The 21,668-nt window shown below is 35.6% G+C and overlaps 1 protein-coding gene across 22 annotated transcripts in view; it reads right to left on the bottom strand.

Annotated features, from left to right (window-relative positions):
- Nucleotides 1-21,099, bottom strand: part of TRDN (triadin) — a 385,182-nt gene extending 364,083 nt beyond the window's left edge. For 4 of the 22 annotated variants that reach the window (XM_053222300.1, XM_053222309.1, XM_053222299.1 and 1 more), the window contains exon 1: nt 20,638-21,090. In XM_053222300.1, the coding sequence (XP_053078275.1) occupies nt 20,638-20,659 (22 nt within the window). In that variant the 5' untranslated portion in view covers nt 20,660-21,090. Of the gene's footprint in view, nt 1-20,637 lie in introns of all 22 variants that reach the window. The other 18 variants (XM_053222302.1, XM_053222294.1, XM_053222293.1 and 15 more) reach the window with 9 other exon arrangements.
- Between the last annotated feature and the right edge of the window lie 569 nt (nt 21,100-21,668).

The raw sequence follows: 21,668 nt of genomic DNA, 5'->3' as shown, positions 1-21,668 counted from the left end.
TCTTCAGAAACTGAGGCCAGTTCTACCGCCACAAGGAATTGGATTCTTCCAACAACCACAGGAGCTTAAATGCAGATTTGTTCCCCATTTAACCCTGAAATGAGACCTTGCCCCAACTGACATCTTTATTATTGCACGTTTGAGAGACCCTGAAGTGGAAAATCCAATGAAGTCATGCCCAGACTCCTGACACACAGAAACAATGAGATAATACACGCTATTTCAAGCTACTTATTTTGAGGTAATATTGTTATACAGTAACAGAAGAGTAATACAAAAGCTGAGCTAACCCTGAAAAGACCCTATTTGCCCTAGTAATTTGTACAAGTTCTTAGAGCTCGAAGGAAAAATTAAATTATTTAGGACTTTCATAATTCTTGTAAAGAGCTAAAATGATATTAGTATGTGAAAGAAAATTGAAAAGTAAAAACTCAGTGCTTTTAATAATAAGGTTTTACTATAAATTCTAAATCTGACAAATGCAGATACCAGTGATTTGAGAATATCAGGCTGGGTAGAAGAGAACCAGGCTGGGTAAGACAAAAAGTTACACTTTATTCATAAGATATGAGGATGGAGGCGGGGGAGGGGGGTGGAAAGCAGTGAAACAATGACCCCACTGTACTCTGTGTAAGTTAGAACATTATAATCTTTTCTATAAGAGAAAGAATAAAATAACCTTACATACTATTGATTATATAGGTATGTATGATTCATACATACACCCACACAGACATATGATTCTTCAGATCTTGTTTTGATCAATATAAGAGACAAGGAATAGGTTCATATTTATGTTGTCCTGGTATGTTTCAGGTAGTGTTGGGCACTTTCATATACACACTCCATGAACTGTCATTATACCCTTTCTATTGTAGATAATGAAGCTGCTTTTCAGTAAGGTAATATAAGTTTACATTGTGAGTATAGGGGAGGGCCAGAGTTTAAAACCATGACTGTCTGACCTTATGTAGTTTTTCCCACCATTCTCAATACACAAAGGTGAGAACTAGACAATAAGCATAAGCACAGATTCAAAGCCACTATTCTTTCTCATTGGTTTGGTGGAATTTTGATCAGTCAGTGCCTTTCTTTGCTCTATGTATTAATAAATGTTTGAAATATCACATCTATGTATTCTTAAAATATACTACCATTTTCAATTAGCAGGTTAGAAATTAATATGATTAAAAGGTTGAAAAATGGTATACAGCATATGGAAAAGCATTTTCTTTATCTCCCTGGCTCTTTCAACTTGTTAAGTCAAAAGCTGAGAAAAACATAAGATCAATGTTCTAGAAGACAAAGGGTCACTATAAAGAAAATGTGACCTGCTATTTTCAAGCTTGAAAATAGAAGAGGAAATTGTGTTAAATCTTAACATAGAGATTTAGGTGAGGACATCTTGACATAAGTATTTTTAGACACAAATAGGTTTCTAAGGAAAATGTTGAGTACCCTTGCATGGAAATATTTAACCATAAGAAAGATATTCATTTTTTTGACATTTCTTACAGTAAAACTATATTTCTGCTTAGGGACAGGAGAAAGACTAGAAGTAGTTTCCAGGCACATAATTTTATAACATGAATAACTCTTGTATTTTAACATGAAATTGCTGGAAATGACCTTGAAACCTGTTCCAACTCTATTTTCTTCCAATTCTACTTCTTTTATCATCATGATATTTCTTTCTCATCATAAAAATAAAATCAATAACTGAATACAGTGCAAAGGTAAAATTAGATGCAATGAATATCAAGGGAAAGTGGTACATTTAGTGAATAATGACCAAAAATAAGTGTGAAAAGCAACTGTATCATCCTTCACTTACAAAGGTATTGGAAAATTTCATACACTGACCAAATCAAAGGCTCACATGGGAGGGCCAGTATAGAACTAGGAAATAGAGACTCATGATTTGGAAATGGTCAACTAATCCCAGAATTTTCATGAGTTAACTCCCAATCTATATTTAAATTAGCAGACATATCTAGTTCCAGTTAAAATAAACTTAGAGATTTGCTAGCAGTTTCTTGAATAAATGTATTTAAAAATATATTTGCAAGCTTTTATGCTTCCTAATTACTGTAAGAAATTCAAAATTTATCATCTTAAGGAGACAAGAACATAATCTCTTTCAGCACTAATCAATTAATGTCATCAATATTATAAATCAACTATGCTATTCTGCTTAATAACCTCATTTTTTTTCAGTTCAGTTGAAATGCTTTTAAGTCAAGCACTGAGGCAGTTTTAAGTCCATTACAGAGAGATATGTGTCCAACCATTTTGAAAGTGTCAAATCTAATACCAGATACCCAGTGATGTTCAATAAATATAAATTGATGATAACTGATCATTTTTGAGTGTTGACAAGCATGTAATAAAACATCATGCAATTTATATCCTTTTAAACACCTAAGGTAGTTTTTAATGTTCATTTACTTATTTTGAGAGAGAAAGAAAGAGAGCATGAGCAGGGGAGGGGCAGAGAGGGAGAGAGAGAATCCAAGCTGACTCCATACCATCAGCACAGAGGCAGACACAGGTCTCAATCTCATGAATGGTGAGATCATGACCTGAGTCAAAATCAGGAGTTGGAGGCTTAACCTACTGAGCCACCTGGAGGCCTTGAACGTTTTTCTTAAAAGGGTTCATACACATTCTTCAAAGGGTCAAATAAAAAATAAAGAATAAATTCCTCACCACCCAGTTACCCTCAAAATCTAAGTTTTTATAAACAATCACAGAAATATCATTAACAGGTAAAAAATTCTTTTTAGTTTACAGAATTTAGAGTATTTGCCACTAGATACAAGTTGGATGGCAAACAATTAACCCAACATCATGAACCTTTTCTCTTCTTCTCTTTTTTAAGTTTATTTATTTGGAGAAAGGCAGACAGCATGAGTGAGGGAGGGGCATATACAGAGGGGGAGAGAGAATCCCAAGCAGGCTCCACACTGTCAGCACAGAGCCTGACATGGAGCTTCAACTCATGAACCATGAGATCATGATCAGAGTCTAAATCAAGAGTCACTTAACTGACTGAGCCACCTGGAGGCCTTGAACCTTTTTCTTAAAAGGGTTCATACACACTCTTCAAAGAGTCAAATAAAGAATAAATAATAAATTATTCCTCCTTTTTGGTCCTTGGATAAACCAGGATATCCATGATTTATTCATTTCAGTTGAAAAATTAGAGACTAAAACCAAAAGCAGAATTTTTCTCTATGCACTTCTTAAAATACCATAGTATATTCTTAAAGTGTGGTCCATAGACCAGTAGCATTCTCAGCACCTGAGAGCTTGTTAGAAAGGCAGACTCTCGGGCCCCATCCCAAACCTACTGAATAAGAACCTGCTTTTTAGAAAAATTCCCAGCTGATTCATATGCACATCAAAGTTTGGAAGGCATGGGTCTAAGTATGTTTATATCACTTCCTACTTCGAACACACCACCATTCAAAGAACATAAGTATTACTATGGGGCAATACTTAGCTATATTTTTTAATAACCTCAGATTAATTCTTTTAATATTAATTCAAAGATATATAGAGTATAAATTTAGAAAAACAAGACATGCCTGCAAAATTATTCTAGAGTAAAAATGTCATTACTAGCTACTAACCTTAAGCTATTATACTTAAAATAAAGGTTTTTAAAATTATTTTAATTATATTTATTAAAAATCTTTCTACCACAATATTATATCTTTTGTAATATGTTGATCAAATAATTTATTTTAGTGCTTCATGACAGTGTCTCTATGTTGTAGGAACGCAATATTTATTAAAATAAAAACTTTACATGCATATCTTATTCTATGCATAACAAGTGAAATTTATGTATACTTTCTATTTGTATGCATATATACTATATAAATGTTTACATGCATTTATACTATATAAATGTTTGTATGCATTTATACTATGTAAATACTACACAAACACTATGTATTTATGGTTTCTTACCACTTACAATTTTGCTCTGTTGCTTCTGAAAATTTTCCTTTCATATTTATCAACAAAGGTATGTCTGTCTACCTGCATTCTGCCCTGTAGTGGAAACTATTGTTTTCAGGTCAAACTAAGGCAAGTTTGTTTTCCTATAAATCTAATTTCATGTTTACTTAATTCCAAGTTTTTCTTTTCTAACTTTTATTACTTCAACAATTTTAATTAAGCTAATTTCTCATATCTTCCTGTATTACACACTCTGATCACTTTTTTTCTTTAATTGACCTTATTGGGAAGATGTTTAAGCACAAAGATTGTGTTAGTAGTTGAAAATCTGCAGAAATTTTATGCAAGAATACTTTAGAAATTCTAAATGACAGAATGTCTCAGAATCCGAATATAAAAGGGAGACATATTTATTTTAGTTTGAACAGCAAGCAAAGTGATCACACATTTTTCGCCTACCTCAAACAGATCATGTTTAGCTGACATGACTGTGGGTTCCATGAAATTAATCTCTGACCTGATTTTTTTTAACTGCTGTAGTGTCAGTTTTCTATTAATAGGCCCTTATCCAGCGGAAAATGTACATACCTTCCTGGTGTGTACAAACCTACGCAGGTGAAGGATACCCATTCCAAAGAAGGGCAAGATGTCCTCATTTAAGAACTAAGAGAGCCTTTTGAAGAAGTTCACTCTACAATCATCCAAAGACGGTGTGGACAACATGTATTATATATTGTGTGTAGGTGACTAGATAAATATACAAGTGTTATTGATTAAATAACAATTTGTGTTTCAGAAATATTCATAGTATTGAATGTAAGCAGATTAGCTGTAGAGATATTAAGAAGGAATAAATATTGCATGAACTACAATCCTCTTTCCAAAGATTTGCAATTATCCATTGATGACAGAGACAAATCAAATGAGGTGTCTCTCTAACTTTGCTTATTATTAGGGGGGGAAATGTTACTTACAAGTTTATTGGAAGGAAATTCAGTATGCATTTCTGCAGAAAGAATAATCTAATTAGTTATTAATTATTGTTAATTGTCCCAATAATGAGCTCTGTGACCTTGAAAATGTGGCTTCTTTTTAGTCTCAGGTTTCTTATATAAAGGGGAGACTTATTTACTTAAAAAGTGACTTATGTAAAAATACATTGTGGAAAAAAATTTTGCCTTTCTTCTATGTCAACTTTATATGTGCCTTCTGAAAATTTGTCTCTTAACATATAAGACAGACTTACAGTAATCAGATAGGCAGCAGCATATTAGTTTTCTACTGCTAACATAACAAATGGCCACAAACTTGATGGCTCGAAATAACATGAATTTATATCGTGCAGTTCTGGGACTCAGAAGTCCATCATAGGTCTCAAGGGGCTAAAATCAAGGTGTCTGCAAGGCTATGTTCCTTCCTGGGGGACCAGGGGAGAATCAGTCTCCTTGCCCTTTCCAGGTTCTGCAGACTACTGTGCTCCTTGGCTTATGGCCTCTTCTCCCATCTTTAAAGCTACTGGTGGCTGGTCAGATCTTGACATCGCATCTGCCTCTAACCACAACCAAGAACATTCTCCACTTTTAAACTCATGTGGTTAGTTTAAGCCATCCAGGTAACCCAGGATAATCTCTCCATCTCTAGGTACTTAATTTAATCACACCTGCAAATTCCCTTTTGCCATGTAAGATAACATATTCACAGATTCTGGGGATTGAGGCATGGATATCCTAGATGGTCATTATTCTATATGCCATAACTAATATTCCCTCTATTCTTTTTTAAAGTTTTTTTTTGAAAGAGAGAGAGAGTGTGGGGGAGGGAAATAGAAGGGCAGAGAGAGAATCCCAAGCAGGCTCTGCGATGTCAGCTCGGAGCCTGACACAGGGCTCTATCCCACAAACCATGAGATCATGACCTGAGCTGAAATCAAGAGCTGAGTGCTCAACCAACTGATCTAGCCATGTGCCCTTCTCTCTATTCTTTATCAATCCATACACATTATGTGAGCACTACTCTATGCAAGGTGTTGCTTAGGCCTGTTCTATAAATTATTGTGTGGAGATCTTACAAATTTAAATTCCTTGGTCCACAATCAAGACATATTTTAAGCACACTAAATCCCCACCAACCCCCGCAAAAAAAAAAAAAATGCCCATTCACATTTGCAGAATCTCCAAGTGGGGTGTGACTGAGAATTTGGTTCAGTGAGTCTTTCGACAGCAGGAATTTTTTTCCTCTCTCTCTGTCTCTTCTTTTCCTTCTCCTCCTTCTTTCTTCTCCTCCTCCTTTCTTTCCCTTCCTTCTCCTCTTTCTCTTCCTCCTACTACTTCTTCTCTCTTTCTTTTCCTTCTTCTTCTCCTACCTCTTCCTCTTCTTCCTCTTTTTCTCCTTCTTTTCTTTTTTCAATTAACATACCTCCAGGGACTAGAACACTTTTATAATAGCTAACATTCCTTAAATATTTTTGGCTAAAGTAATGAATGTGTGGACAAATGAATGATAAAGTTGTAGAAATATAACAATTTTTCAATTGACTAACATCATGTTGAATCTGGCTGAAGCAGCTGTAAGTTACCACTAGACAATGGGTGGTATAGAATTATAGATTTAATTTGGTAGTCATGTGGAAGATGGGTTAGGGGTCAGGAGATTAGATGGATGCTTATGTCACAGTAATAGTGTAGCAGTTATGTATTGTTGCATAATAAAACATTCCGAAACTTAGTGGCCTCAAACTTATATAATCACTCATTTTTCTCAGAGATATGCAATTTAGTTAGAGTTCAGCAGGTATGATTTGTCTTTGCTCCACAAGTATCACCTAGGGTGGCTCGCCTGGGGACTGTAGGATCCATTTTCAAGATGGCTCACTCATATGGCTGAAAAGTTGGTGCTGGTTAACAGGGAGCTTAGCTGGGTTTATCAGCCAAGGACTTGTTTCTTTCATTATGGTTCTCCCAACAGGGTGCTTAAGCTTCTTATAGCATGTTTCAAAAGTAAATATCCCAAGAGAGCAAGACAGACCGACTGGCATTTTTATGATCTATCTTTGAAAGCCATACAGTATCATTTTTATTGTATTTTATCTGTTGAGTGGATCAGATGAGTCTCTCTGGATTCAAGAGGAGGAAAAATAGACCTCACTTCTCAGTGAAAAAAAAAGTCAAGATCACATTATGAGAAGAGAAAGTGGGGTGGGAAATATTGCCACTGCCGCTTGTGAAAAATACAATGTGTCACATACAGGGATCCAAATATGAAATGATAGGAGTTTAAATTAAAGCAGGAACAGTGGGAATAAGGAAGAAAATATGAAATCAAGAAATGGAGAATCTAAAAGTTAGAGACTGAGCAAATAGGAAAAAGACAAAATTCTGCAGAGTCAGAGGAATAACTGGGAAGAAGTTAATGAGTTTCTGTATGCATATGTTGAGCTCCTGACCTCCATACACCTTCATTCAATAATATTTGTTGAACAATCTCTTTTTTATGCCAGATTATGCTGGGTCTAAATGTCAAATTTGAGGGATGCCTGGGTGGCTCAGTTGGTTAAACATATGACTCTTGATCTCAGCTCACGTCTTGATCTCATGGTTCATGAGTTCGAACCCCACATCTGGCTCTGTGCTGACAGTGCAGGCCTGCTTAGGATTCTCTCTCTCCCTCTCTCTTTGTCCCTTCCCCTCTTGCACTTTCTCTCTCTCTCTCAAAATAAGTAAACAAACTTTTAAAAAAATGTCAACTTTTGGGTTGCTTCCTGTACAGTCTCAAATAGGGGTCATTATACATTGAGGATTACTTCTTTATCTTCAAGAAGTTCTTACTATTCTATTCATTCTCTCCCTGCTCTCCCAAATACCCATTTTATTTTATATATCTTATAGGGATACATCAATTTCTTCTGAAAAACAAGTTAAGGCATGTCTAGTAGATGGCCACTGAGGTCACACTTTCTCTATGTTTTTCAACTAGATTTAAATGATAATATATACGACCCAATCTGAGTAAACAAGGTATCTTCTTTATGCTGAATTCACCTTTTTAACACAGAGCATAGTGCCATGAAATAAATACACATTAATGATAGAACCAGAGAATATTAAAGCTAGAAAGAAAAAAAATGATCATAACAGTATCATTCATAACAGCCTCTCAACTTTAAAACATTCAAGTGGATAAATAAATTATGACAATCATACAGTGGAATACTGTGCAGCAAGAATAACATGAACTACAACTACATACAACAAAATAGATGAGTCTTACAAACATAGTGTTGAATTAATGCAGCAAGAATTATGCACAGAATAATGCATGCTGTGTGGTTCCATTTTTAGAAAGAACAAACTTGGCCAAACTAAACTATATCGTTTATGGATGTGGAGGTCATAAAGCTATAAAGCAAAGTAAAAAAATTGTTATCAAAAAAATCAGAATAGTTGTTCCCTGTGGAGAAAGGTATGGACAAAGAGGAATCTTGATTGGAAAGCAAAACCAAAATTAGAGTCAGTGGGTGGGTAACAGATGGGAATATTCTTCAGAGGTAACAGAAACATTGTTTCCTGACTTGGATATTGGTTATGTGGATATTATTTCCTTATTGTTTAGTAAATGATATACAAATATATATGATTTATGCAGCTTCAGTGCCTGTATTTTACAAAAAGTTTCTTTTTTAGTATTTTAAAAACTGTGATGACTCATAATATTTTTTAACACTGAACTGATGAGGTGGCTGGTCTCTTGAAAACCAAGTGGGACACTGTTATTAAAACATTGCCACAGTTATCGAATTTTTTTTCACTTAGAGTTCTTGTGCATTCTGGCTTCTAGGTCAGTGTTACCTAACAGCTTAATTTTAAGTGAGTTCCTGCAATATTGGAAAACATATTTGTCATCTTGGTAGTGTTGCAAGGAATTAAAGAAACATTGGAAGTACTTTAAGCAGACATGCAGAGTTCAATATGTCACAATATAAGTTGACTATGAAGTAAGGACATATAATCCACTCTCAAGTTTATTATTTAGCTTCTGTAATACTGTATGAGAGGCAATTTTGCAAAGTACTATCTTTCAGTTTACCTATCAGAGATGTTTCCACCTGTGCCTCTCTTCAAATTATGCTGTCACTTCTTAACTCATTAGCTCAAGGACACAGAAAATAAGCCATCACCTTTCACTGATTTTTCTCCAGAGGAAATTGGGTCATTCCATTTGGTTTGTGAATCCCTTTGCCCCACACTTCTTTAAAATTATCATCTTTTTTTCCCTTTCTACTACAGAATTATAAGTGCAAATCAAGACAGCCAAATATAATTATATTTCAGTAAGGATTTCATTCTATCCCAAATAACTTTCTAATCATTGAAACAGATGGTATATACCATAGATGTTATACAAACTCTTAGTTGGTAACTGACTGGAAAATATTAAAAAGATCTTCTCACTAATCCAAATCTCTTATATTGGCCTAAAAGAATCTTCTATGTAGAACTGGAAGATAACTAAGTCAGCAGTTTCTCATAGTTGAGTACTTTAATCCCACCTCCTTCACAACCATTAGAATTTATGCTCATCTTTGCCTTAGGTTCTTGTTGGTTGCTCACTGGGGTGTAGTTAGCATCTCCATTGGAAGATGTCTGTAATTGTTTGTGGAGTTAAAATGATAGTGACGAGTGCTACTATATGCTAACTAACCTGCAATGTCTTGGAAAGATCTTTGACTAATTCTCCTGTCCCAAATGCTAATAGAGGATGACTCCTCCAGCTTTGATGCTTTCACATAGAGCATGAAACCAAGGTATTAGTAAAAATATATTAAATAATTGTTTGCTAGATATATTAACCTGAAACTTTTAGGATCTAGGGATGTTGGTGAAAACTTAATTCTTTGATTTTCCTTTATGCTCCTGTTCTTTCATTTAGAAATATCCTTCAATTTATTTGTTTTTAAACATTTCTTATTTATTCTGAGAGAGAAAGTGTGAGTGGGGGAGGGGCAGAGAGAGAGGGAGAGAGAGAGAGAATCCCAAGCAGGCTTCACACTGTCAGCCCGGAGCCCAACTGGGGCTCAAACTCACAAACCATGAGATCATGACCTCAGCTGAAATCAAGAGTCAGACATTTAACCAACTGAGCCATCCAGGCACCTCCTTTAGTATCTTTCAAGTTTTAACTTAATAATAGTCTCTGATCAACCATGTCCGTTTATTCTCCTGCTTCTCGGGTTTTCCTGACACTCATACCTCAAAACATTTGATTTCTTTGTTACACATTAATTTATACTCTAGTTATTTCATATGTGTAAATGGTGTCTACTTTAAACTTGAGTGATGAGAAACCCAGGAAACTATCTCACAGTTTTTATATATAATTTTATCTGTACTTCTTTTAGGCAACTGACAGCCTTCTCTCATATAGTTATTTCTACAATTATCTCATCTTCCCTTGAGGGCTGGTTTACATATATTTCACATTTCATCCACAGACTTAACACAGTTACTGGCCAAAGCAACTACGTGAAGTGCACATACTTATTAAATATCTTTGAGTGTGTCAGCAGGTTTGTCCCTTTCCATCCATAAATGAATGACAGAGGAAAGAGACAAAGATAAGGACACCATGTTCCAAAACACCTGGTTATTGAGATCCTATGGCACTCAAAGACAGGGCCCCAGGCTGTATTATGGTTATGACAAGTCAATTCTAGTCAGGACCTGCAAGGTTTTCAGATCCAAAGACTGGGCAGAAACTGAATAGTAAACCTGGTCTACTTGATTCAAGAGATAAGCAAAACTTCTTGAGACCTGCCAAAGCTATTATTTCTAATATAACCCTTTCAGTCACTGTGAGCAAAGTCTTTAGAGGTTTCTGCTGAGTTACTACTTAAATCTAGCCATTTCTGCTACCTTAGGTACTTCCTGTCTTCTGAACTTGGGACTAAGGATCATGTCTCTTCATCCTTTCTTTGATAAAGGCCTTTCCCTAGTATCTCAAAAACCCTCTTGCCTTCCCTCAATGCTTAATGCAGTGCCTTTATAGGACACCATAACAAGACCACTGGCCTATAACACTAGTTCCCATAGCACTTAGAACAACAGTAACCACAAAATTAGTTTGTAACAACTGATTTCTTATCATTAACCTGAAGAAAGTCATTTAGTGGTCATTTTTATGACAGTGTTATTTCATCTTTTTTTTCATGAATTGAAAATAGTGTTCCCAAAATACAAACTGAGCTCAAGTAGGGTATTTGACGATCAAAAACAGCAATGGACATACAAATACTGGGAGCACACTCACATCAGAGGGCCAAAAACTAGGGATTATATCAAACTACTGGTTCAAAATAAGTCATGAATGTAAGACATCCATCCTTTTCCATGATACAGCAATAGGGGGCCTTAACAAAACTAGAGTGTTTAAACCAGGATTTTTATCCAGTTTCTTAGCCAGGTAACTCTGTACCTTGACTGTCCTAGGGCCTCATCCCACAGACCACTAATTCTCACCTACCCCTTCTCTCTTTTTCTTTCATCTCTTCATTGATCAAACCTATTCATGATCTCTGTACTTTGGCCAGCGATTTCATGGTCCAATAATGGCATGTGCACTGCAAATTACCAGAGTGAAGAATAGGACACTCAATCATTCTAAAGTTACTTTTTTAAGCAAGTTTCAATGTGTCCTCACTGATCATAAGATTTATGAACAATAGCATGATTTTGTCAACTAGATCAATTAACTCATCATTCATAAATCCAAACTGGAGTTTATGTTTTTAAATCTGTTCAGTCTTCAATCTAATGATTATCTTTTGCCCTCTTCTGTTTGTTTTTCAATCTACTGTATCAGAATCAGGGACTTCGTATTATATCTCTTCATTTCCCCATTGTCTGGTATTCAGCTTGGGACACAATACGTTCTAAAATATTGACTACAACTGAAACTCCGACATGACCTCCTGCCTTATAAACCTAATTATAGGTTGGTAATTAATACCACAGAGTCTATAATTTTGTTATATTTCAAATGGATGTATTTTCTTTGTTTGCTTTTCTCTAAATGCAATGCCTAATGCTTCTGCATATTTAAATTCACAAACTTGGCATTTCACCATACTGTGGTAACTTCTAGATTTTATACCACATTCTTTTCCCTCAGGCAATTATACATAAGTAAAATAAGAATAACGATGGATAAAAATAATAGCTCTGGCACTAGAGGTCAAAGAAATGTCACTTTATAATTACCATTTTTGTTTTGATGTCATATCAACTGTCTACCACAAACAGAAAATTCTCTGAGTCATATGATGATTTATTTTAGCAAGCAACAATAAATTTTCCAGGGAAATCTTGCTAAAAATGTTTTCAAAGTATAAAGAAGTAGTAAATGATTCACATCCATAAGCTCACCAATGCCCTAAGTTGTATATATGATGTGTATATTATATTAAGAGCTCTTTCTTTTGTTTCTTTCTCAGCATTTCATTAACCTGTATAGGGAAAAGGAGGAGGAAAGAGCAAATGAGTAGCAATGATAAAACCAGTCTCTAACAGCAAGTTCTAGCCTCACGTGCCCTGCTAAAAAGCAGGTTGCAGAACATAAATTATCTTTGTTCTTCTAGATTAAAAGATTGTAGCTTTAAGTGAAGACCACATACCCCAGCCCTTGCCACAGATACCGAATTAGAAACTATATGAACCATACATATTTAAATGTAATACGAAGTACATCATAAGTGAGATGGACTCCATGGCTTATGAGGAAACAGCTCATTTACATACCAAAGGATCTCTCAAAATCGTAAATTCCGTGTGCTTTTGACAGCTTGACTTCAGGCACAGAGATGTGGAGATGTTTGATGTTTAGAGAGCATAACTAGTACAGAGAGAAGCAGAACTTTATTCATTACACATTTGCCAAGGATATTCTTTTTAATTTCCTTTGAAGATGGAAAATACTATCTTTTCTTGGACCAGAAAGTTCATCGATCTCTGCTTAACCCTCACTTGGGGCAATACATGTTCATGTGACACTCAAATAGGCACTTCCTATGAGAAATTATTCATGGCACTCATGTAAATCAGAGAAAGTGGGAATTTGGGATGCAAAACTTACCTTTGCTAGATCTTCCTAGAACTTTAAGTTGAACGGAATCTAAACTCCATAAACTTGGAATTATTGTATTATGCTAATGCATGGTTTCCAGATAAAGGTTTTCCCCTAAATTTCTCATTTTAAATATGTTGCTTTAAATAATACTTATTTTTTTTAAATATTAAACATTTTGCTAAAGTATTTCTTTTTATTTGAAGGAAGAAAAGAGTAATGATTTAAACTCTATAACTGTAAAACCAAAAGCTTAACTGGAAAATCTATGTATGCATTCTCTTTTCAAATTGATATATTCAACCCAAAGGTCAGCACAGACCGCCTTAAAATTGCTTAGTTGCACCATTTTATGTTTCCCTTATATTAAATATTGTTAACTGATTAAAAATTAATGCAAACAGCATTGAAGGCTTTAAGTCTCTAGGGATTCCTAAGCCTTTAGAATAATAGCTGAATAGGCTCAATTCATTTTTGCATTGTAAAAGTAGCATGGTTTTATAAATCAGAGTCACAATGATGACCAAAAACAAACAGGAAAAAAATTAAGTAGCATTTAAACTGCCAAACAGAACATCTTCAATGGGTGCTGTGTGCTTAAAATGTGATAGAAAAAAAAGAATCACTCTTAGAAATAATAACAAAAGCTACAACAAAAAGCTTCTTAATGGAACCCAGCAAAGGTTGACACTAAAAAGATACATTTTCTGTATCTGAAAACATTCTTCTGGCCTTATTATTCCGCCCCTCCCATGAGGCTCCTCATCCTCCCCCAGTGTATGGTTAAGAAGTGGGACTACTGCTGGAACTCAGATTTCTGACTTAAACTCCATGCACGTTGCACTCTATCACACTGCCTTTAATTATTTTAATGCTGTTTTCTCTCAGCTCTGCACTCCTTGTCCTCTCTCACTTTCAACGAATTATGTCACCCACTGGTTTTCACAATTTGCTTTTCTTCTCTTTTTCTAAATTCAACTTGAGCAGGAAAGAAGATTGAGAAGTTTTAGAATCAGACTAATCAGGTTTATGTGAAAGGCCTTTTAGGCTTTCACTGTTTCTGTGATATTTTTAAAAGATATTCATGCAAGACTTGGTCCTTAATACCCTGTCAGTAAATACCATGTTCCTGACTACAGCATTTTTTGGAACTATTTTTCTTTGCCTCATATTGACCTCTTGGGTTTTCAATTTCTTCTCAGGTTTTCACATGGACCATCTTGAAAATGATCTGTTACTAATTAAGATGTCTAAGTAATGTCACTAATAATTTTGAGAAATGATATGAAATGAACCTCCAAATTCCCACATCATAACAGATATATTTAAAGAGCATTGTTTCCTTTTCTGCTATTACAAATGTAATACACATGTCTGGACCCCTCTGTCTAATACAAGCATATTTGGTTTCCATTTCAATGACAGCAGACTGTTAATTTAGACAGTAATTTGCACTTACAAATAAATTTGGTGGTCAATGGATTCATTGACCCATGTATATAACAAAAAGTAAATTGTTACTAAAAGTATTTACTAAATACACCAGCTCTGTTCTTTTATTCCCCCTAGCTCTTTATTAAGGAAAAACTTGAATATTCACAAAACAGAATGTTATAATGAACCCATCATCAGCCTCAATATAATCAAGTCATGGTCAATCTTATGCCACACACAGCCCATTGACATTCCTCTGTGGAATATTATTTAAAAGGAAGTTTCAAACATTGCATCATCTCATTCATATATATTTGAGTATGTATCTCCAAATAATATAAGAAGTTTTAAAACATACCACAATATGGTCATCCCTAAAGACAAGGTCATCATCACTACTATCAAACATTCAAAGTGTGGGGAGTTTCCAATTATTTAATTGAAATTTTTTAAGGTTGTTTGAATCATGATCCATTAATTATACACATTATGATTGGTTGCTTTATTTTCACATTTGGTTTTATAGGTTTCCTTGACATCTCTTTTTGTTTGTAGTAACTTATGTAAAGGAATTTTGTTGTTTGTACTGCAGAGGTTCCCATAGCCTGGATTTTGCTGACTGCCTGCTATGGTGTAGTTTTTAGCATACTCCTCATCCGTCTATTACTTGATAATTAGAGACGGTGTTCCATTCACTGCTTTTCTTTTGTTTCTCTTTATTCTGGGTTTTGTTTTTGTTATTGTTATTGGTTTTCAATCTGAAGAGTTAGTTCTAGCTCTCATTTTAATGGTTGGTTAGGTTTTGCCTTATATTTTCCCAAGAGTTTGCCTTTCTGTGGCTTCCAGACTTTTTATCTATTGATTTTTGCATTGTCTCCTCCCCGCCAATCTACACTTTAAACAACCTGTGCAAAAGTCTTTTCATGTAACTGTGCCTGTTATGATCATGATCCTCCTCCAAATATATCCTCTTGTCAATGTCAATTTTAAAATGTGTTCCTGGGGGCGCCTGGGTGGCTCAGTCGGTTGGGCCTCCGACTTCGGCTCAGGTCATCATCTAGTGGTTTATGGGTTCGAGCCCCTCTTCGGGCTCTGTGCTGACAGCTCAGAGCCTGGAGCCTGTTTCGGATTCTGTGTCTCCCTCTCTTGCCCCCTCCCCCCTCATGCTGTCTCTCTCTCCTTCAAAAATAAACATCAAAAAAAAAATTTTAATGTGTTCCTAGAACTAAAAATTCTATATGTTGTGTAGACATTCTATATGTGGTATATCGCTTTTTTTGAACAGGAGAACATAATTTGGAAGTCATTAAGTGTTGAACCTAGTACCTCATCCTCTTCCTCCACCTCCCAACCCAAGTCATCTCTACTTGGGCCAAAATGCCACTCTTGATTTGGCAAGATAAACACAAATATATAATCTGGATCTCCTCCTACTTGTAATTTCACCGTCTATTGCTCTAAGTGACATAACTTGTGTGCATAGTTAATTAGTCTGGTTGTGAATTCTTGACCTCTTTTCTTGAGAATGACAATTGCCACTGAGGTGCTATAGAATCTGTTGAAGCAGTGCATTGTGCAAAATAAATTACTATTTTCGCTCTAAATTTTGAACATCGAATCCTCTCACAGGTTTGTTACAGAAGCAGTAAAACATGGTTGAGCTAAAAGAGAGGAAACAATCCCCTACTTAGTACAACAAACCGTCTCCTGAATCCTGAAATTATATAATTGAAGTTGAGAGTTTGACATAACTTCTAACTTTTTTTACAGAATTTCCCTTAACTAAGCATTCTAGTAAATTGTAAGTTAATTACAAATAGGATCTCTACCAACTTGAGTCTATTACATAAAAATTTGCACTTTCCTATGTTTTAAAGGTCCTTGGACCCAGAGAACACAGTTATATAAATATTATAGTAATGCATAATTTGTATATTAGTTACCTGGCAATTTGAAAACATTACATATTTCATCAACTTTTAAAAAGGTTTCTATGTTTTCAAAAAAGCTATGAAGAATTAACTATACTTTAAAAGAAGAAATAATTATACTTCATTATTAAAAGTACTCAAAAGGTAGTTTTACATAATGCTATATACTGTCAAATGCTGAAATTGCTGGTTGAAAATTCACAATGAGACTCATAGGGGCGCTAACTCTGGCACTTGTCTAGGAATAACTAGGCCTCTGGAAAGAAGGTAGAGGCTATTTATAGTCCTAAGCCCTGGCACTCTTTGAGTTTGATTCAGTCTGTGGCCTGATTATACCTGATCAACCTAGCATGGGCCATAGTACAATAAGGGTCTAGCATAGGCCCCCATCAGCCTCTGAAACCACACTAGGCTAACAGTCTCACACACCAAGGAGAAGTATTCAGCATGTCTCAGGTTAGAGATCTGGATGTGAATCCTAGCTACACTATATACAGCTGTATAAATTCAGGTGCATTCCTAACCTCTCTAAACTTCAGGTTCTTATTCTATAAATAGCAATAGTAAAAATATCTATCTCAGTTAAATTGAGGAATCAGTGATCACATAACAAACTTCATACATTGCTTGACATATAAGGTCTTCTAAATAAATGTGAAATATTATTATAATTATATTTATTAATTCATCATGGCCAGAATCAAAGATGCTGTTTCCTAAAATCCTTTGGCTTTCAACTTTGGTCTAGTTCTACTTCGTCTATTGCTCTGTACCTGAAACACAAAAGCATTACTTCTTTCCGTCAGATGAAGTAATCCAACTTGGACCATGCAGTGAAAATCTATGTAAAGAACTTTAGGTTCTTAACAAAAGTTCTTAATAAAGGTTCTTAATAAGGTTCCTTTTTTTTTAATATGAAATGTATTGTCAGATTGGTTTCCATATAACACCCAGTGCTCATCCCAACAGGTGCCCTCCTCAATGCCCATCCCCCACCCTCCCTCCCTCCCCCCCCCCCCCCATCAACCCTCAGATTGTTCTCAGTTTTTAAGAGTCTTTTATGGTTTGGCTCCCTCCCTCTCTAACTTTTTTTTTCCTTCCCCTCCCTCATGGTCTTCAGTTAAGTTTCTCAGGATCCACATAAGAGTGAAAACATATGGTATCTCTCTTTCTCTGTATGACTTATTTCACTTAGCATAACACTCTTCAGTTAATAAGGTTCTTAATAAAAGGTTAATGAAGGTTCTTACTAAGGTTCTTAGTAAAACTTAAGGTTTATCCACATGACCTGCATTATAGTTGAATAAGCATTGATATAAGCCATAGGAGACATGAATTTTATCTTCAGACTTCCTCTAATTATCAATGACCATAGTAGAGTGGTATAATATGTATGAGCCTCAGTTTTCCAAAAATTGAGGTCAGGCCAGTGGACTAGAGCTCTCCAAGGAGCTACGCTAGCTCTAACCTTCATAAGTGCTATGTGGTGTTTGCTTACTTTGTGATAAATGGATGGGAAGAGTAATCAGTAGATGCCCTCGACTACTGGTACAGTACTTACATTTTAGAAATGTGCCCAAAAGTGGGGACAAAAGAAATACAGCAGATGAGTCGAAAGACTATTCCAGACTAAGGGAAGAATGTGTACCAAAGTTCTGCACAAAAGCACACCTCCTATGAAAGACTAAAAGAAGGCTATTGTGGCCAGGGCCCAAAAAAGTGTGACTCATGAGGACAAAATGAAAAGTGTGTAGGAGAGAAGTGTGCAGGAAACTCTGGATAACCACAGAGAAGGACTGAAGTGTCAAACTTAAAAATTCAGCTATTTGAGTTGACAGTCTAATTTTTATTTGAGAAATATGATTAATAAATCATTCCAGAAAAGAAAAAAAAAGTACATCAATGGTGTTCAAATGACATAGATCCTATGAACTGCAGGGGGTAAGGAGAGGAAAATGACCATCACTAGATGGTGTTTTTACACTTTAATTTATTACTAATTCAACTACTTTTATGGGAGACTCCAGGCAGTCTTTTGAAAATCCTTTAGATGCTCCACATGGAGAAGACAGAAACAAAAGTTCTATTTAATAATTAAGAATTCTCCCATAAAAAAAGTTATGAATCAAGTGCAAAGGTCTACAAAGATCATCCACAGGCAAACCAAAAATGTTTTGGTCAAGTGACCTCCTGAATCAGCTGGATGTGCACATCCCATATATAGGGAGGGAAACACATTCACAGGTATCTTTTTAATTTTTTTTAATATGAAATTTATTGCCAAAATGGTTTCCATACAACACCCAGTGTTCATCCCCACAGGTGCCCTCCTCAATACCCATCACCCACCCTCCCCTCCCTCCCACCCCACATCAACCCTCAGTTTGTTTTCAGTTTTAAGAGTCTCTTATGTTTTTTAATGTTTATTTTTAAGAGAGACAGAGAGAGAGCATGAGTGGGGGAGGGGCAGAGAGAGAGGGAAACACAGAATCCAAAGCAGGTTCCATGCTCTGAGCTGTCAGCACAGACCCTGACATGGGGCTCAAACTCACAGACCGCGAGATCATGACCTGAGCTGAAGTTGGATGCTTAACCGACTGAGCCACCCAGGCACCCCATAGGTATCTTAATAGCTTGTGCAGGGTGAAGCAAGAAGTTGTTATAGATAGTTCTCTTTAAGACAAACTAAAGGCCACATGATACAGAATATCTAAAGAATAGGAAAAATTGCTATTTATATTTAGTTAGCAAATTCTGAACTAAAATTGGTAAAGAGTAAACCTGATATCCTTTTATAAAAAAGAAGAAACACAAACTAGGTCTAAGGGAGCTGGCTTCTAATCTTGGCAATGCCATAGTCTTGAGCAAGTCACTGAACATCTGAGTTTTAGTTTCTATTTCTGCAAAATGGAGATAATAATGCCAACTTAACTGAATTGCATGAGGTTTAAATAAGTAAATACAAAGTCCTGAGAAAAATACCTGATAAACAGAAACCTCTCAGTAATTGTTTTTATTAATTTGGGGTGCCAGGCTAAATTTCTCAGTGGAATATACAAGTAAGACATTTCTTCTTATAAATATTGACTGAAAAATCTCCAACTCTGAAATCTCTGTGTGTCCATACTAACGTCTACGCGAAGAGCCAAAACCACACGTTCTATTTTTCAGTTGTCTAATTAAAAACAAACCAGAACAGCATTCAACTTGGAAGCTGATGAGAGCACCACCTGTCTGATTTTCTTACAGCTGTCAGAAGCAAATTTTAGATCCACCTCTTAGATTTTTACCCCAACTAGAACTGGATTGTGTCTGTATTTAAAATGCTTTAGTTGTTTTAAAGGGTCTTTTTATTCTAAGAAATATAAATATTGTTATATATTTATATATTTGCATATAGGTGAAACGATTGCTACCATGGTCGAATAATTAAAAATTGCGTTTTAGTTAGGGCATAGACCTTTTCAGAATAAGCACTGAAACAAAATATTTACTTTTACAGAAAGATAGAGTTCCTTGTGTAAATGCAAAAGAGACATGAGTGTGTGAAAAGAATCAGAATTTGAATTTCTTTATTTTAAAATCATATTTATCTATATTTTGTGTATTTCCAAACCTTGTCTCTGACTATCTACCAATAGTAAAATGTATACAAATTTTGTGGGGGCACTTACATCTTAAGTTGTATATAAATCTTATATACGTGTGTGTGCATATTTATACATTGAAATTAGAAAAGGAAAACAAATTTAAGATCCGCATTTTAAAATATCATAAAGCAAAAGTACTCAAAATCATTCTTCCATGGTTAAATATTAGATGCAACATTTCAAGTTCATTGTGGCTTCTATCCTTTTGAGCCTTGTAAGTTTTGCAAGGTTAGATATTAGCCATGATGTTACATGACCATAGCTATTTATAGAGGGGCCGGTTACAATTGGTACCTGAGGTCTTTGGCATAGCACACAACAGTTTCCACATGCAAAATTTCAGAGAAACCCCTTCTCTCCCCCAACACACAGATCTATCAGCATCTCAGCACCAAAACCCACTTCTCCAATCCTGTATAGAATCATTGATTAAGAAAGTATCTAAAAGCAACATTTAAGTCGACAAATGGACGGTCAATGTCACTATCGACTTCCACCTTTTTTTCCTAGTCGGTACTATTGGAAAATGGTAGCAATACCTTCAGCAGTGATCTCCGTCATGGTGGTTGGAGAAAGGAAAAGGCAGGTGAAAAGTTCCCGTCAAGTGGCACTTTGCAGAATACTTTAGGATTTGAGAACTCTGATAGGGGGTTCTGTGTGAAAATGTGAGGGCTCTTCGTTTTCCTGGCTGTTTCTGCTGCTCCTTTGTTGTCCTGTTAAACTTTGTCTCTTCTCTGCAGAGTTCTCCCCCTGGAAACAACCTGAGCCCTTTCCAAGCTGCACTTGTGGCTCAGGCAGAAGTATCAGCTTCGAACAAAAATAGCCTCATTTCCCTAGGACTCTTCAGCACTTTTTTTTTTTTTTTTGGCACTCTAGTGGAACACACACACACACACACACATACACACACACACACACCAGCTCTCCAGCCCCAAAGAAAGATAGGCCAAAACAAAACAAAACAAAACTAGAAAGTACTGTCTAAACCCCCACAGTTTCCCTAAGATAATTACAGATCTTGGGGTCTATGTCAGAAAACATGAAATAAAGAGTTGAAAGTAATCTTATCTGTGATAGCTCAGATTTATTCTTAGCGCCCTTCATGCTCAGAACATTCCTCTTCCCTTATTTGGTGTGGGGAGGGTCCTGTAACATCCACCAGAAGCAAAGGGGAGGGTAGTCTTCTGTCATTTTCCCCAAGGTGATTCCCTATTGGTCTAAATCCACTTAGCAAGTGCAGTTATTTATATAGGGCCACACTTAAACTTGCAACTATTAAATCCTGAAGCTTCCTTGTAGGGGATTAAGATTTTCCAAACATGTGAGACCTGATGAATTACTTGATTTTTATATTCTCTTTAATTTCATACTGAAAACAAAATATCTGAATTTTTATCTACGGAGTAAAAAAAAAAAAAAGGAAAAGTGACATAAAGTTTAGAAATCCACAGCCAACATTTTAGTAAAAGATTTCAACCTTTCCCTACCAAGAAAATAGAAGAAAAAAGATCATAGCAGCTAACAATTAACCAAATGGGCTGATTAGCATTTCACCTTCCCATTCCTAGAC

The sequence above is a fragment of the Acinonyx jubatus genome, chromosome B2 (genome assembly GCF_027475565.1).
Source record: "Acinonyx jubatus isolate Ajub_Pintada_27869175 chromosome B2, VMU_Ajub_asm_v1.0, whole genome shotgun sequence".
Classification (NCBI taxonomy): domain Eukaryota; kingdom Metazoa; phylum Chordata; class Mammalia; order Carnivora; family Felidae; genus Acinonyx; species Acinonyx jubatus.
Note: the sequence above shows the minus strand (reverse complement) of the source record. Positions and strands in the feature narration are given on the sequence as shown.